This window comes from Atractosteus spatula, chromosome 7, assembly GCF_055471065.1.
Source record: "Atractosteus spatula isolate fAtrSpa1 chromosome 7, fAtrSpa1.hap1, whole genome shotgun sequence".
NCBI lineage: Eukaryota > Metazoa > Chordata > Actinopteri > Semionotiformes > Lepisosteidae > Atractosteus > Atractosteus spatula.
Window position 1 is genome coordinate 63,235,805 of NC_142712.1, and position 17,211 is coordinate 63,253,015.

The 17,211-nt window shown below is 44.1% G+C and overlaps 1 protein-coding gene across 2 annotated transcripts in view; it reads right to left on the bottom strand.

The window, feature by feature from the left end:
- sin3aa (SIN3 transcription regulator family member Aa) overlaps positions 1 to 17,211 on the bottom strand; it is a 31,393-nt gene that overhangs the window by 12,456 nt on the left and 1,726 nt on the right. The window contains exons 1-15 of one of the 2 annotated variants that reach the window (XM_088920466.1): positions 14,586 to 14,810; positions 9,796 to 10,006; positions 9,042 to 9,224; positions 8,048 to 8,154; positions 7,598 to 7,892; positions 6,979 to 7,230; positions 6,244 to 6,396; positions 5,668 to 5,826; positions 5,309 to 5,398; positions 4,749 to 4,867; positions 3,154 to 3,364; positions 2,811 to 2,927; positions 2,273 to 2,511; positions 1,824 to 2,007; positions 341 to 917 (exon numbers count right to left, since the gene is read on the bottom strand). In XM_088920466.1, coding sequence (XP_088776592.1) covers positions 341 to 917; positions 1,824 to 2,007; positions 2,273 to 2,511; positions 2,811 to 2,927; positions 3,154 to 3,364; positions 4,749 to 4,867; positions 5,309 to 5,398; positions 5,668 to 5,826; positions 6,244 to 6,396; positions 6,979 to 7,230; positions 7,598 to 7,892; positions 8,048 to 8,154; positions 9,042 to 9,224; positions 9,796 to 9,975 — 2,866 coding nt within the window. In that variant the 5' untranslated portion in view covers positions 9,976 to 10,006; positions 14,586 to 14,810. Of the gene's footprint in view, positions 1 to 340; positions 918 to 1,823; positions 2,008 to 2,272; positions 2,512 to 2,810; positions 2,928 to 3,153; positions 3,365 to 4,748; positions 4,868 to 5,308; positions 5,399 to 5,667; positions 5,827 to 6,243; positions 6,397 to 6,978; positions 7,231 to 7,597; positions 7,893 to 8,047; positions 8,155 to 9,041; positions 9,225 to 9,795; positions 10,007 to 14,585; positions 14,811 to 17,211 lie in introns of those variants that run through there. The other variant, XM_088920465.1, reaches the window with a different exon arrangement.

Below are 17,211 nucleotides of genomic sequence, written 5' to 3' on the forward strand. Positions count from 1 at the left end.
TCAACCTACACTAGGTGAGTGAGTGAGTGGCAATCCCAGTCCATACATAAAGAAGAGTTATGACACTTTTGTGATCACACACACAATTTTTCTATTTTGCTTTTTAGAATACCAGCTGTGGTCTTAAGTTAATTTCTCAGCACAGAAACCATAAAAGTGCCTTATCAGAGCTTTTGGCAATGAAACAATCAATAGGTGCACGCCACACCGCTTTTCCTTTTTTTTCCTCTGTGTGACCTTTCATAGACCGTAACCTGCTGGGATCCAGTGAGCTAAAAGCAGCAGACAGATAAAAACGATAACGATGCTATAAAACAGGACCAGCCTTTGAAGGACTTACTGGGCTCCTTCAGTCTGAGCTGGATGGCTGGATTGTCATTCTTCTCCCGTTTGGTGCCCAGCACCTCCCTCTCACAGTCTCGCTCACGGCAGTCCTCCTCGATCTGGCGCTCGGCCTGCCCGTAGATCCGCAGCAGCCGGGAGCACAGGATCTGGTGCAGCCGCAGGAAGATGTACCAGTTGTTGTTGACGTAGAAGAGGTTGTAGGCCTCGTCGGTGCCTCGCAGCTTCTGGGCAGCTGTGTTGCTGAACAGGAGCTTGGACTTGGTCGGGCTGCCCCCGCCGGCTGCGACCCCATTGTGCTTCTTCGTGCCCGCCTCGTCCAGCTCCATCTCCTCCTCCTCTTCCTCTTCCACGTCGGACAGCTCCCCGCGCTGCGCGAACAGCAGGTCTGGGATGAAGTGGTAGATCACCTGCTTGATTTTGTACTTGTCCTCCTTCTGGATGCCGGCCTGCCTCTTCACATGGTGGATGATGAGCGAGGCAGCGTCCTCCAGGATCTGCTTGTCCTCGTACGACAGCGTCATGTGCGGCCCCGCGGGCGGTGTGGCGTTCTCCTCCGACGCCTGCTCCTGCCTCTGTAAGTGACAGGGACGCAGGCGGCTGAGCGATACCACCGTGCAGAACGTGGTATTCGCCTGCCCTTCCGGACACTATGCAATGCAGTGCGCAGGGATGTCAACAGAACAGAACTGCACCGCACCTGGAGTAGGGACATCACGTAGCTGTAATGCACCCTTTCATGCGGCTCTCTCATGTGTAATGAGAACGTCTTCTGCTCTGAGATGCGTACAAAGAAGTCACCGATAGACACTGACAGACACCAACAGAAATCGATAGACACCGATAGACATTGCTCGTCGTTGTAATTCCTTCTGTTTGTGCTGCTGCCAATCTTAAGCCTGAAACATTTCTGCCTAACCAATGGAGGATATTGTAATGAGCTCAAATTGCCGCTGACCTTTCCATAGTTTTGCACAGAAAAATGTCAAAAGATGTTCATTTCCCCTCCAAGTGTAAAAAAAAAAAAGGATACCAGCACTCAGAGTAATAAGGCTGAAAAACACAAGCGCTAAGAGAAAGTGCTGGACTCAATATCCTATCAGCTTTGCTCAAAACGTGAAATTACATTTTCAATGTAACACTGACTTCACTTAAATACATTCAGAAAGTGATAAAATAAATTCTACTACCTAAATTAGACACTGGGTTGCAGAAATGCTATACAAATTAAAAAAAGGTTATTTCCACCCCAAACAGAAGAAGCCAAGGCAATGTCCTAGTTTGGGCTTTACATCTTGTATACATGCCACCACTGTATGTCTCACAGGACGTACTGAGAATTGGGAATTAAGTACTAATTTAGAATTAAGAATTCAGGAAAAGAAGAGTCCACCTTAATAAGATAACGCAGTGAAACCAATTTCCGACCTCTCCAGGGTTTAGAAACCTACAACCTGAATAATTTCTCGTGGGCCACTCACCTCATCGTATATGCTCTCAATCTCATTGAGCAGAGTCTTGGATCGCAGCACCTTGGTATCGTTCTGTTTGAAGTTGATGCCTTGGTGGTCTAGAGACTTCAGGTAATACTTTTCGTTCTGTTCCCTCCATATCTTATTGAAACCTCGCTGGGCTTCCCGCCATTCTTCCTCTTTAGTTTTCAACCTGAGTGCATCAAAAGCAAAAACTTACAGATAAAAGAGGCGTTTCTGCAGGAAAAGGAACACTGGGAAAGAAAATGTACAGATCTAACTGGGGCTTTCAGATACACCTTTCCTTTATCCAGTGCATTTTTAGAAGACTACAAGACATTTTCACAGCAGTCATTTAAGCCCAAAAATATCTAAACAATTAAGAACCACTTTAGCCTAATTTATCCCTTGGTGTTTCCGAAGGTGGATGAAGTGACGGTTTCCCTGGGGACATTCACCTCTTCAGCACGATGGGGACGGAGACAGCGGGGTTCTTCTTGAGGCCATCAATGATGTCTGGAGCCTTGTCGCCGTATATCCTCTGAATGGCCTTGCGATGGATGACCTCTGAGGAGCCGCCCATTGTGTTGTCCAGGCGGAACTTGGCCTGCTCCTCCGCAGACATGCGAGAAAGCTTCTTCTGCACCGTCTCCAGCACCCGGATGGTGGCCAGGTTTGTCTCCAGGACAACATCGAGCTGAGGGGAGGAGGAGGAGGAAAATGTTAGCACGGGGCGAGTGCGAGTCAGGGCCAGCGATTATAAAAAGGATCACCGCTCAATCCTTTTACAGCACAGCAACCACTCACCTCTGCTACCGCTTCAGTAACACGGTCATTTTAAACACCTGGAATTTAAATTAAATTTCACTTTGGTGAATTAAGAAAAATGGTGAATCTCTGTCCTCTCAGTGAGTGAAACCTTTGACCACTGAATCATCACTTTGACAACTATTCTTCTGCAACTTAAATACTACAATTTTGGGAAATCTTCCTTACCTCAAACCTCTCGTCTTCACATCTGTATATGTGTTCTTCATACTGTGTCTTCTTTGAGCTAACAAAGGTGGAGTCCTCTGACCAAGATGGGAAAGACACCCATGTATCGTTCAAAACCTGAAGAAACATCAAGAGTTACACTTAAGACAACTTCTAACAGTGTATTTGCAGAGCAATGCTTAACCTCATGCAAGTACACCACTACCCAAAGAATTAAATACACCTCAAAGGACCGTAGGCTGCCCTCATCATCTAAAAATGTGAAATGCAGTGAGCTGCAGTGCACTCTCATGTTTTTTTATAGGTCTGTGAACAGTATTGGTGTATAGTGTACGGACTGTACCTCTTTGCACAGTGGGGTTCTGCCAGTACATTTGGGCTGCTGGTAGCTCTTGGGCAGTGCCCTGTAGCTGGAGCCCAGCCTCTTACAGGAGGCATAGTCAATCTCCATGGCGATGCCCTCAGTAGCCCTCTCCTTGGGGAAGCTCTCTATATGAGACGACTCTTTGTACCCAAGGAAATTCTTGAACCAAGTGAAGAGCTCTGGAAACTTCCTGTCCAAGGGGAATAAAATGAATTAGCTACAGCACACGCCTTACCTCCTCACATCTCTGAGGGAACAAAGTCTGCCGAGTTGTTACATGACAAGATAATGCATATCCGTATAAAACAGGAAGCCTTGATGTGATCAAACATCTCATTCATAAAGTCTCCTTATTCTGAGTTTCACAATCAAAAAGAAATCAAACCATATTTGAGAATACCAAGTTAGAACTGACAAATCTGAATAAATGTTACTGTACTGAATTTTGTTACCGTTATGGATACATTTAAAGAGGATGATTGGCTTATTGTAGTGCCCCCAGATTTATTCATAACCTAAATGATATTGAAACAAAAAACATGACGTATCACAATGAGTTAGGAATCAGATCAAAATACAATCACAACAAAAACGTATTCAGATCCTTGAAAGTAAAGAAGGTTCAAGACCTATAAAAAGGCCTCTGAGGGTTTCTTATTTCCCAGGGGTATAAAAGAACACATCAATGAGACTCAGTAGTAGAATGGATCATTCAAGGCTAAGGTCAGAGAAATCTCTGAAGACTTCAGGGTAATTGTCTTTGACTTCAACATGTTGGGGTTTGTTATGACAAAATCCATAGAAAGCTGAATCCACCGAAAAGTCTCTTAAGAAATTTAAGGCTCCTAGAGAAGTGGTAAAGATGCCAGGAAGAGAAAGAATGTTTTCTTGCCTCGTGGGTTGTGAGGCAAGTGGTCCAGGAGGCAACCATGAATGCAGAAAATGCAGCTGGAAATCTCCACCACCACCTGGCCTCTTTAGGATATGAAGTTACGTTTGGTGTAAATAAAAACAGCCCAAGCTGAGAAAACATCCATGGCCGCTCTGAAATAACTCAGAGAGACTATTATGATTTGCGGTAAATTTAAAATCACAGATTCTGGAGACCTCGTTAAGATCAGAGAATCGTGTCACTGCACATTGGCCTAAAACTGTTATACAATTTTCATCATTGAAATTCACGGAAATTAAATTTATTCTCATTGTGTGTTCTATTTGCTTGCTTGTTTTGCTTTTTGCTCCTATTTCAGTGGGGTTATTAATAAATCTGGAGGGCAAAGTATATTTATGGGATGCCGAGCGTACCACAACAATTCACATATTCTACTGCCAATGCCACCAGGCACTACTCAGGATTATATTAAAATGTACATGTCCGGTAACAACACTGCTAGTTTTACCTCACAACACGGCATCATGTCTTATAAATGGCAACATTCCCATTGATAAAAAAGGGATTCCACTGCTGAATTTCAATAATACAAGAAGAGTCGGAGCTTGCAGACCGACTGTTCGCAAGTAACCGCAAGAGAACCGAGCCACAAGCTGCCCTGCTCATCCACCGAGGGACTCACCCCAGGAAGGGCAGCACGAGCTGCACCAGCTCAGCTCGGGAGATGACCTCCTGGTTGAAGATGACCAGGCACCTCAGGAAGTTATCATAAGCCTCTGCACTGCGCAGAGCTTTCCGCACCTGTGAACAACATGCGTTGATCATGACCACCTGCACTCTTCAGCCTGCATGTATGTATGCAATGACTTACACTAGATAGAACAAGGTGTCTGGCTCTCTTATGTTTTGAAGGTTTGACAGAACTTGCTTCATTATGCCTGCATCGCATACTGCGAAACACTTTTCACCATAGTTCAGTGGAAAATGGCAATATCTAATAGCTGAAAGACCTTTCAGTCCTTGTTTAAGCTCAACCAGTTACAATGAATGTTTTTCGTCTTCCAGAGAGTAAAAAAAATATCACAGATTTCAACAAGAAGATTTCTGTCGTACTACCTTCCAATAAAGTTAAATATACATTTGAAAGTTAACCCTCTTTAAACAAAATCAATCATAAGATACCAGTATAGCTATATGCAGCCAGAGCTGGAGAAAAAATGTCTACCCTTTCCCAAAACCTACCTTCTCAAAGAACAGAGACTCGGTACCAACTCCATGCTTGCTGGCCTCAGCCAGAGACTGATCCTTCAAGCCGAGGAACTTTGGCTTCTTCTGTGGAAAGCAGAAGGTGAAGATAAATCCTTCTTTAATTTATCTTTCAACACTGATTTCTTCTGGTTATTTATGCCAAGTGATCTGCTATTGAATTAACAGTATGAGATAAGTATTAAAGCCAGTGTGAATGACGTTGTGTCGACTATTTCTTCTAGGACGATCCAGAAGGATGAAAAGAAAGCTCTGTATCACACAGAGCATGACATGTCAAAGATACAGAGTGAGGCGCAAAGACACAGGGCAAGTGCGCTGGTCCGGCGGGCTACCTTAACAGGAGGGGTAACCCCGGGCCCAGAGTGCCGGCGAATCTGGCAGCCATTCTGGCTGGGTCTCTGTTTGTTATTGTTCAGCTGGGGCTTCTTCACCGTGCCACCATGATCATTTCGCACAGACTCGGCCTTCTCCGCAGTTGTCTTGCTCAACAGCTAGAGAAGAAAACAAAACAGAAAAGTAAGGTTTTAATCCGAGATCAGACATGCTTCATCAGATCCTCCCATAATCACTCCACTCAATATTTCTAATTAACGCTATGAAGTCTCATACCATTCAGGTCTCTGACGAAGTTCACATCTTAAGAAGTCTGCCAATTAAAATACCTTGTATAAAGTACATCAATGAACACTCAATGAATTCTTAAAAAGAAATGACAGATAATTAACAACAATACACCCTTGTCCTTCAGTCGTCTCCTTTCACACTTGTTTAATCAATACCTCCTGACAGAAAGCCAGTATCAGCTTAGTCTTATCAATGGTTTTCTTATCAATGGTGTGTGTCTTAAACTGCTAACAACTGTGAAAAAGTATTTTTCAGTGCAGGTTTTCCTGGCATTTCACACCCACCACAGAGCTGTTGGCATCTGGCAGGAATTGGCCAAACTCTGAGAGCAGGTCTTCTTGGTTTTTGAACAGACGGGCCACCTGAGCATAAACTTCCTGTTCTGTTAATGCAGGGGTGTAATTCCCACCAGCCTCTTTGGCGTTGCGCTGCTCTTTCTGCACAAGGGACGAGACAATTAAAGACCACTGAATCATCTTAATGGCTTTTATGAGTTTTACAGCATTGACTGTCTTTGTCTTGCACAACACACCACAAAAAAACTCCATACTCCAGTCCAAAGCCAATGATTTTAATTTACTAAAACTTTTTGCATCTTGAGTCACATTTAAATCTTAACTTGTATTATAATCTTCTTACAACTTTACCTCCAAAACTTGTCTTTGGTTTACTTCTAATTACACCAACGACATCTCCAGAAAAATATTGACAACGTCCTTAAAAAAATCATTCAATGGTAAAAGATGACAAAAGGATATTCCAATGACAATTCTGAAAGGAGCAGTGAGAACTGTCGGACTTCAAGGCCGAGAAAAACACTACAAGGAAAATGCTGAAAACTCACTGTAGTAAAGTACCAATATTCAGAAACCCCAATAAACTACAACTGGAATAAGATCAAAGAAACAATCCCTGAAAGCAAACCTACAATGTTTCATCTGATGACATTCTTTAGAAGAAGCCAGACAAATGGAAATTAACACTTTGAGTGCTGAGCTTGAAGTGCTCCTTGTTCCCACCTGATAAGTGTGCAGTATCTCCAAGAAGGCTTTATAGATATCGGGCTGGCCCTGAAAGCGGTTCTTGATCTTGTTGACGTAGTTAATAGCGTGGTTGAACTCCACAGGCTGGTTATTCTGCAGCGGCGGGGCGCTGGCTGGGGTACCGCTCACAGGAGTGTGGGGCTGCATCGGAGGGGAGCGTGCCGAGGGGTAGGTGGTGAGGGACGGATTGGGCTGGCTGGTGGGGGTCAGAGCCGGAGACTGCAGCGGCTGTGAACGGTAGAGCTAACATTAGCATTCGCTGTAGGTTCCGCACTCCAACATGGCAACATATAACCTAATCAAGCCGATGGGTCGTGGAGATGAGTACAAGGCAAAACTGGACCCGAGAACCTTCATTGGAAAAAAAAAAAGACAGTGAGACTAGCAGTGTACCAGATTTTGCAAGGGTCTTAAACATTTCAAAACCATCTTCTTCAATAGCTGCCTCATACCCAGCTCAAATGAACAGGAGTTTTGCGTCGCATGTAACAGTCACGGGGACATACAATGAGCGGTTCTATCCTGGAACACACAGTTTGGTGCGGTCCATGGCCTCTCTTCAGATTTTCAACTCAAGGTAAGAAGCAGAGCTGACCTTGCTGATCTTAGCTGGTGTGGGCTGGGCAGCTGGGGGGGCAGCGGCGGCTGGAGTGCTGGGCGCAGGGGGCTGCGACTGGTGCTGTGGGGGCTGTGGTGGTGGGTGAGGCTGCACCTGGATGCCGTGGGGAGTGATCTGGTGAACCTGCCCGGGCGTGGTGACATTGACAAGGTCGTTGGTCTGCACCTCAATCTTGTAGCCCGGAGGCAGGAAGGTGTTAAATCCCATGATCAGGTCGGGGTGGCCCTTGAAGAGCTGAGAGACCCTGCTGATCACCCCGGGGGTGTCAATGCTGGAAAACAAATCACAGCCCCACGCCAAGACTGGGTTATACAAGACAGAAACGTCCTCTGAGCACACGGCAGCAAGGAATTACTATGCAAAACTTGTAACTTAATGGAACTTGAAGAGATCACTCAAAATGCAGTGAAAATCTACAGTTATCACCTTTGGGATTTAAACTCCTTCATGATGTCCAGGAAGTCGTTGTAAACTTGGGGTTGACTCCCAAACTGCAATTTCACCTGGTCCAGGTAGGACAGGGCATCTTCCACCTGTGGGAACAGACAGACGTTTCATACTGTAGTCATTCAGTCTGGGGATCATCTGACAAAACACATCTAATTCCCCCCAAATCCCTGGGAATAAATCTCAAATTGAGCTCATTTCCCATTTTAGATTCTTCTCCACTTGCATTTTTTAAAGGAAAACAAAACATGTCTAACCCATTTTATCTAAATGCTGTCTCTTTAAAGCAGTTACTGCAACCAACTACCACGGGACAAAAACTGGAAACTGGAGAGCTCAGAAATATTTCAAACAACAGTCCACATAGAGGAAGCTTAACAAAAGCACTTCACAGCCATAACGCACTGTACAATTAGCATTCGTTAATTAAAATTTCAGCCAACTGCAAGGGGAATTGAATCCCTACAGACAATTCCATTTCACGCAGCAGCATCACAAAGTTGAACAGTACTGCGTTCAATTACAGAAAAAAGAGAAAAGATACTTATTCATCACTTAACTGCATTCTATTGAGACTGGTCTTCCTAGGAGGGGTGAATTCATATAGACTAATAATTTAACTCATTAATTTATAACACAAGTGCCCTAAGCAGTTCTTGTTTTATTTTCGCTATGAATCTGAAAAAACGTCAAATGTTTAAACGTAAGGTAAAGTTTTTAGGTTTGAAGTAGACCAGCACACTATTTTAGATTTTGATCATACGCACAATTATGTCGACTAATACTGAGATTTATATGTAAAAAACGACCTATGCTTCTCTTTGACGCGTAAACTCTCATGGCAATAGAAACAAGCTGGAGGACAGTTCCCATTTGTAATGAGTAAAACTTAAAAAAAGTGCAATCAACGATCATTAACAGGTCCCCCAAAGCTGGACTGGCTTGAGAAGCCAGAACGTCAAGTGTCTCTCACCTTGAGCCTCTGGAACTGCTGCTGGCCCTGCACCGGGGCAGTAGGTGTGGGGGGGTGGGGGTGGCTCTGCACCACCTGCCCGCTGTGTGGCTGAATGGCAGGGCTGTGGTGGTGCGCCCCACTGTGCACTGCGGTTCCTGGGGTGTGCCCGTGGCTGCTGGAGCTCTGAGCTACAGCAGGAACCTACAGTACAAAACGAAACAAAAAAAAATCTGCACTGAAAAGGAATGAAACAGCAAGACGGTCCGGGAACGGAGGAAACTCTGCTGTCAGCAAATAAAGTCAATCCAGGCTATTACAACCTTAGTAACCAACTATCCCAGGCGTAACAGGACAAGTTATAATGTCATGCACTTAATTGCTGGCACAAACCTAAAGCTACTTTAAACAGTAACAGAGCAAACGTGGAGTATGTTTATAAGCGGGAGGCTGTTGTTATGTAGACCAAGTGGGTGCTGCACATCCGCTGTGGATGAAATCCTATATGCAACATGATTTAGGACCCTTTGGGATGAAAGGTGTTCTATTACTCAAGCATTTACAACAATAAAAAAGTGAACAGCATCACAGTACAGATGAACAGCAATATCCTTTAACCTTCAGTAGGGCAGCACTTTCCCACTGCTGCACAAGACAACGACGGTGACCACACAGCAGAACACAAGAATGGTCAGGAGATCTCAGGATGAGCGAGGTGCGCCCGAGCCCAGCCCGAAAGGCGAGTCCTCCCCCTCTGTCCCGGAGGAGCGCGTACCTGGTAGCCGTGAGGGACGGGGTACTGGATGCCGGTGGTAGGCTGCATGTTCTCGCCCACGGCCTCGTACACTGCCGGGGCGGGGGCCAGCACGCGGTGCTGGAAGCCTTCCGTGCTGCCTGTGAGCCGACGCTGCTGGGACGGAAAACCCGTATCCTGATCCTCCAAGCGCCGCTTCATTGTGAACTCATACTCGAGGGCGCCCCGAAACCTGGGGAGCAGAGCCTTCGGTCAGCGAGCGGCCGTTCCAATTGGGGTTTTTTAACCACAAAGCTTTACCCCGGGTCACCCCAAGCGAAGCGCCTAAACACAACGCTTGGTTGGTATCACCGTCGTAGGAACCAGGACGAAGCAAAGTCACAAAAAACTTTGCAGCTAAATATCAAAATGAAAAATTGTCCAGAAACAGACAAATCCCGGGGCCTATATTAAAACAACTTGTAGAGGGAATTGAAGTGAGGGGGGAAAACCATTTACAGGGGTTCTGCCAGCATCCCGCTGTCCAGATATATCATCTCAAAGTTAACCATTTCAACCTTCTGGGTGTGGCAAGGATCCCCACAGACCATGATTTCTTCTGTCTTCTACCTGCTCTTACCACTAGAAACCATGTATTATGTGACTCAGGCAGCCAATGTGAAGCTCAGGAAACATACTTCTAGTATTAACGTAAAAATACAGATTGAAATTAACGTGTATTAATTACAGCAAAGCATTAAGACAAACAAATCTAAAAATCAGTGTAAATTGAAAATCTTACTAAATAACCACTCTAAAGATTATGAATCTAGAATAATAGTTCTGACCATATTTTGTATTTACACAAACATGCATTTTACTTTGAAATTCATGAAACCACACAAACGATCATCTTGAATAGCACCTTAAATGAATGACTAACATAAATTCCCACAAATACAGCAGATCCTGGGGTTTCTGACTTTGGCTAGTTAGTCCTTGTAGCAGTGAACAGCCGAGCAGAGTTCTCTTACATTATAAATGCACAACACAGATTGTTAAAGGAAAACTATTGCATACCTATGAAGGAACCTCCACTTTAAATAAATCACACTATGCATGTATCTAATCATTGTAGATTCCTGCCAGGTACAGTAAGTAATGTCAAACAGGACAATTTGTTTACAACACTTTAATGCAGCTCATGATTTAGACAAAAGGAATTTGTAAGGCAGTATGTAACCCCTCAAATCAAATATATTACTCTACTTTTAACCTCGTTAGAAAAAGAAATGTAAAAAACACCCTTCATAATAAACAAATTGAATACAATGAAGATGTTTTGTCATTCTGAGGTGTCCTTCACATTATTAATGTCATAAAATAATACATTATAAACAGAAGAATTTTCCTGACATTTGACGAAAGAAAACCATGCTCTCATCTGTACTGTTTTTGTGGAAGATAAATGTTGAAGCTTTTAACCTGCTATTTATAGGTTCAAAAGATGATGACCTGATAGATTCTCAATCATCTTAACTTTCTCGTTTCTATAATAAGCATACAGTAAATAAACAAATTTCACATTATGAAAAGAACTAATATCAGAATCAATAAGTTTAAGAAGTTAAAGGTTTGCTACTTTTTAAACATATACTACTATATACTATATAGTATATACTACTTTTAAAAAGAACAGGTAAAAAATCTCAGCAATCATTAAATATATATTTGAAGGGAAACATACTGCAATCAATTTAAAACTGAAGTGGGAAACAAGTAATAGTTTTAAAATGTAAGTGTTTTCCACATCTTCAAAAGAATACTATGGCACATACAGCAATTCTGCAAAAAACTACCAATGTTAAAGCACAACTGTCCACTTTCACTGCAAGCATGTGAAGGACTTTCCTTAATTTAAGTGCTGTAGCACTTTCCTAACTTCTGAAAGGACCAACGTCTTCCTAAAACAATTTTCCAAAACTTGTTATAAATGTTAATATATTTGATATAAATACCTGTAGCACTGGTAATATTGCCCATTTTCTGTGAGCATTTATTATAAGGTATTATCTGCTTGGTATTCTTTAGACAATGTCTCTGCTGACAAAGTTTGCTAAAGTAAGTTACACTGCAATTTTCTCTCTGAGGCCTTGTAAAACTCAGATTTTTGGTCATCACATGACTACACAATCAATATCAAGGGAATGTTAACGGACTGTAAAAATGCATTACTGTATTTCATGGGCAGTCATGTTCAGTTTGCACAAGATGCTTTGGAAAGTGATTAACTTGGTTCCTGCAAATGTACTAAATCAGCACGTACAATTTTTTTTTTCAAGCTGCTACATATACACAAATATGTTCAGTAAAGGAACAAGTATTAGGTTTATTCCATGCTAAAAAAAAGAAGAACACAACGTTTCGCACACCTAAAGAAGGTTCCACGGCTGAAACATTGTGTTCTCTTTCTTCTTTTTTTCAGCATGGAATAAACCTGTTACTTGTTCCTTTGCAGCCGACGCATGCTGACGCAGCTACCCACCTGAACTGCTAAGTTCAGTAAATATCTGTTCCTGGCAAATCATTCATTTTCACTTGCATTAATACCCCTTCAAAGATCCCCCTTTGCTGCTATATATTCAGATCATTAGAGAGACAAGTAAGTTCTTTGCGGTAGAAAACAGGGTACAAATAGTAAATGACTAGAAAGGACTAGAATTACAGTTACCACTTGAGCCTGTGAAATTTGACTGAGACTTTGATTGAGGGTGATAAAGGGCACTTTTAAGATTTTTTTTTGCTTTGGAAGAAGAAAAGGTTACATTTCAAAAAAGCCCTGCTGCACTTCACCTTTTATCATTCCTAATGCAAGGAATTGTATATGGCCAATAAAGTAATCTTATCTTATCATTCAGCACAGCTATGTGAGTGGCTCCAAATGAGATCTTAAGACCGATGAATCTGAAGCAGACTCAGCCTGCGAAAATGATTTTTACCAATCACATTACAAATCAAAACAAGGTTAACCTCATTTTTCAAACTCCAACTGACTTAATGACTTAAGGCTAAAGTTAATGACGGAATCGAAGGGCAGATTCTAGGGTGAGTTGTGTCATCAACAGTAACCAACAGCTTTGGGGTCAATGGAGAGGAGAGCTACAGATCACTGCTCAGATCTTGGCTCCTTTCTGACGATGGAGACAGTGGGCAACTTCATGGGTGCAGAACCCCATCCGCCAAAATTCACTAGCAGCGAATCGATACCACTCTGGGGACGCGGTTTCTCTCAACCCACTGAAAGCACTGCGCGATGTTTTTTCCCCTCGACTACTGAATTCACCGCCGGGGGGGGGGGAGCGAGGAGCAAGACTAGCGTTTAGTCTCTTGGGGGTGGATTTTCGGCGGTGCAAATTAGTGATGTTTTACCCCCGACTTCGTCTGCTTCCAACAGCACCACCGCGGCCACCGGGCAACACATGCTGCGGATCTCGGTGACGTCACCGCAGTCCCACCAACGTGCGCGGTGTGTACGTTCAATTCCCGGGCCAGCTGCCCCCCCCCGCCGACAAGCAGGCAGGCGAGCTGCTCCCCAGCACCGAACAATGGTCATTTAAGAAACTTAACTCACGGTTTACACCGCAGTAACCCACCGCGGGCGGAGGGAACGACCAGCCGGATACCACACGATCTTGCCTCCCAAACGCCGGGGAAGAAGCACACCCCTGACTGTGCTCAAGATCCGAGTCAAGGCGGGGGGGGGGCAGATCCGATCTCCGATATTTTTTTGCCCCCCCTCCTCCCCTCCCCTCCGCCAGCGCAGTCTACCTGGTCCATCAAAAGTCCTTGAAATGATCGAAAAGCATCCCGACTCAAACCCACACACGCCAGCACCGCTGTCGCAACTCTGGGCTGCGTGGCCGGCGCCGGGGTCGCAGATGGAGGCTCGGCGGCTCACGAAGGGGGTTTTTATTCACAAAATCCAAGCGCTGCCTCCCCGGACGGTCCGCACCACACCACCAGCACCAGCACCAGCACCACCCCGGAAGGCACCGACCTGCCTCGCACCGGGTCCAGTATTTCATTGTTAGGACGATTTGCTGTTCTTGTTTCTGGCGCAAGTGCCCGGCCACCCGTCACAGAACTCCACAGCACAGTCGCCCCGCGGTCCACACAGCCCCGGGCGGCACTGCGCGGCCGGCCGGCCAGCCTGCCACCAACTGACCCCCCCCCGGCCGCCGCCGCCGCGACTAAAACCCTCCGATTCAAACGCGTCTTGAAACCGTTTTTTCTTTCCTTCTTTCAAGCTTTTCTCTTTTTAATCCGAGAACGGCCAGTCCACCCCCCCCCCCACCTCCTCCACCACACACAACTCTCCCCTCCCCCCCCCCCGCTCCTGCGCGGCCTGCCTCCAAATCCACAAGCACCGGGCTCGAGTAGTCGGCTCGCCGCCGGGGGAAGGGAGCCTGTCTGAACGGCGGCGCCACAGACACGCAGCTCGGGAGAACTACATGCCCTGCCCAAAAAGGCACACGCATTTCGGAGGAGGGGAAAAAAAAAAAAGGCGTCCGTGACAAAGCAGTCATTTTCGTACGCAAGCCAAAGAAAGGGGGACTTTTGAGTATTCCCCAACAGTATTCATACAGATTACATTTCGGAGGCAGTCAATGCAGACACTACACATGCACACAGTTGGACCATGAGATCATAGCGAGCAAGCCAGATCAGAACAAAAACTATGCACCGAACCGGACCGATTTCGGAAGATCCTTCCATTTCTTTATCTTCGTCCGAAAAGCCCCCCAAAATAACCAAATTTTAAAAGAACTCACCTCCTCGTAACACTGCGACCTGAAACAGAAATAACTCGGCACCTATTTTTATTTGTTTTGCTTAAAACTCTCCAGACAATAAAAACATTAAAATGAAAAAAACCCACGACAATAAAACAAGGCTGAGGACTGGGTAAAAGAACTTTTTGTGTCCAAAAGATATCAAAATAATAATAAAATAAACAACCCAGGCGCCAGACCGCAAAAGGAAAATTCTCTTCAGAAAACAACCTCCGTTCGTTTCTCTACCGAGAGGAGGGGCTCCGGGGAGGTGGGCTAATCCCCGCCCACCCCGGCGTCTCATTGGCTTCCGCCCGAAAGAGACCGAAAAGGGGACGTCACCTCGGCTTCCTGATTGGCTGAGGGTCCCGTCACTCCATGTCGAGGGGAAACTCAGCCTTACCTCACAAAGGGGCTGAGCCGCGACCCGTCACTCATCCTTTGCTAAAGCACCGCCCCTTATTGAAATCCGGAGAAGCGGGGCTCCGGGAGACTAGGGGTTGCTGGTAGGAGGGCCATGTGCGTACATACTTGAACTACACAACATTTCTGCTTGGCTCAAGACCCCGTCGATCAAGTAAGAAAGGGTTACGCCTCTCCGGTTGAGTTCTAACAATGCTCTGTCGAGTGGACCTCCATTAAACCGAGTTTTTTTTTTGTAGAAGGAAGGAAGGGCTGTATCGAGAAGTGGCTCTTCATTTTTTACGTTGATAACTCAAGCTTCCTGTGATCTCAGCTTTGGTCTCGATTAACGCCTCGATGCATGAGCATTTTACTTAGTAACTGAAGTGTACGGCGGACTACTAAGTCGTTCTTCTCAAAACAAAACCGGGAAACAGCTCCGCTTTCGAGCATGAGTTGACGAACTTGTGGAACTGAAACACTTCAGCTCCTGCATGGTATTAAAGCAAAAGCCGCTTTTGTTTACCTCATACACTGAGATCTGACTAGCCTGTATTCCACCGAGGCAGCGGTTTTTTTTACGCGGTTGTCTTTAAGAACATAAACCTTATGCAACTGACATTTCAGGCAAATGGCAGATACGTCTTGTAAGTCATTTCACTCTGTATAGGACACCTTTTTTCAAAATACGTAAATTTTCCCTATTCAGAAAGAAGGGTGAAGCGTTTCTGTTCACCATTTCCATAGATCTATAAAGTACACTGTGCTTATATTATTATTTCATCTTTTCATTGTATTGTAAAGTGTTAATTTTCCTGCCCTCGAAATAAAAACCAGTAACAGAAAAATCCTTATAAATTTATAAAACTGTGGTGTGGGCCTTTCCTTAAAAGTTATCAAGATTCATCAATGTTCCTGCACCTGTGGGGATCTATAGACCACCTGAATTTGTTCCAGCTAAAACCATGGTTACATTATACATTAAACTTGAACCCTTACCTGATCTATTAATATGAATGATGTAAACCTTTTTTTGTGGTTCCTAAACAAGATTGTTTTTTAGCATCTGGTTCATCGGCAACTTAAGAACTCCATCTTTTTGAGTAAAGAAAAAAACTTTCAATGTTTCCAATCGTGTAACCTGTTACTGTTAGTTCAGTTAGGGACTTAATCACATAAAGGGCTTGTCAGAAAAAACGAGTACAAGTCCACAGCAGTTAGACTGGAACTTGTTCTAAGTGCTAAAAAGTGAGGGCAACTAGTGTCACTGTCATGCAGTCATCGTAATGACAGTAGATGTATTCTGATAGTCTTCCTGAATGTGTTAGGCCAAGTTCCCTTCCTTAAGAGATACATTACCTCTAGCAGACCTCTTCAGAGCTGACAATGAGACATGAATCAAGGGTCGCAAATTGGAGTTATGGAGACCAGCAACTAAAGCTGGCAACAAGAGTCACTCTTTTACACAGGGAATCTGAAATAAGATGCCTAGCCATGTTGTTAAATCTGATAACCTAGCTTTTTTCCCCAGCAGTTAGCGAGTAAGATCACTTAACTACTAACACCAAATTGAGCTACATGGGTTGAATCGCCAACCTCCCGATAATAATCTCTCATTGAAAAAAGGGTGAACATTTTTCAGATTGAGTTGTAAACTCCGTAGGGTGAAATTTCATTTTTTTATTTTATTATTCAAGTCCTCATTCCTAAGCAAAAACAAAATGTATAGGCTACACATACAATTGGAAGCGTGAATCTTACAGGTGTTCTCAATACAGTAAGACTGGTGAGACAAGTGCAGATAAAAACTCAGGGCACACTGCACAGCAAACAAAACTGCAAAATAAACGCCAGTTCTTCACTGCCATTACAAGATATATTTATAACAAGGCGCATTTTAGCTAAATCAGTCAATAGAATAAAATTAATAACATACGTGTAAACGAAACTTTACTAATACAAAAACAATGTTAAAATAGCATATAACGTGAACGATAGAAAAATAATTGCTATTGCACCAAGATTGGTTCATTGGTGAATAACATTCAAAATGGTAGCTGGCTAGTTAACTCCGGGTGTCAAAATTGCGAGTTTTATGTTGTTGAGCAACTTTGGTATAGGGTCAAATAAAACTATGCCGGATAGCAACTAAATCTGAAGCGACGTGAAAGAAGCACACCTACAACCCGTACATGCAGACTGACTCGTGTGGGGAGTTACGAAC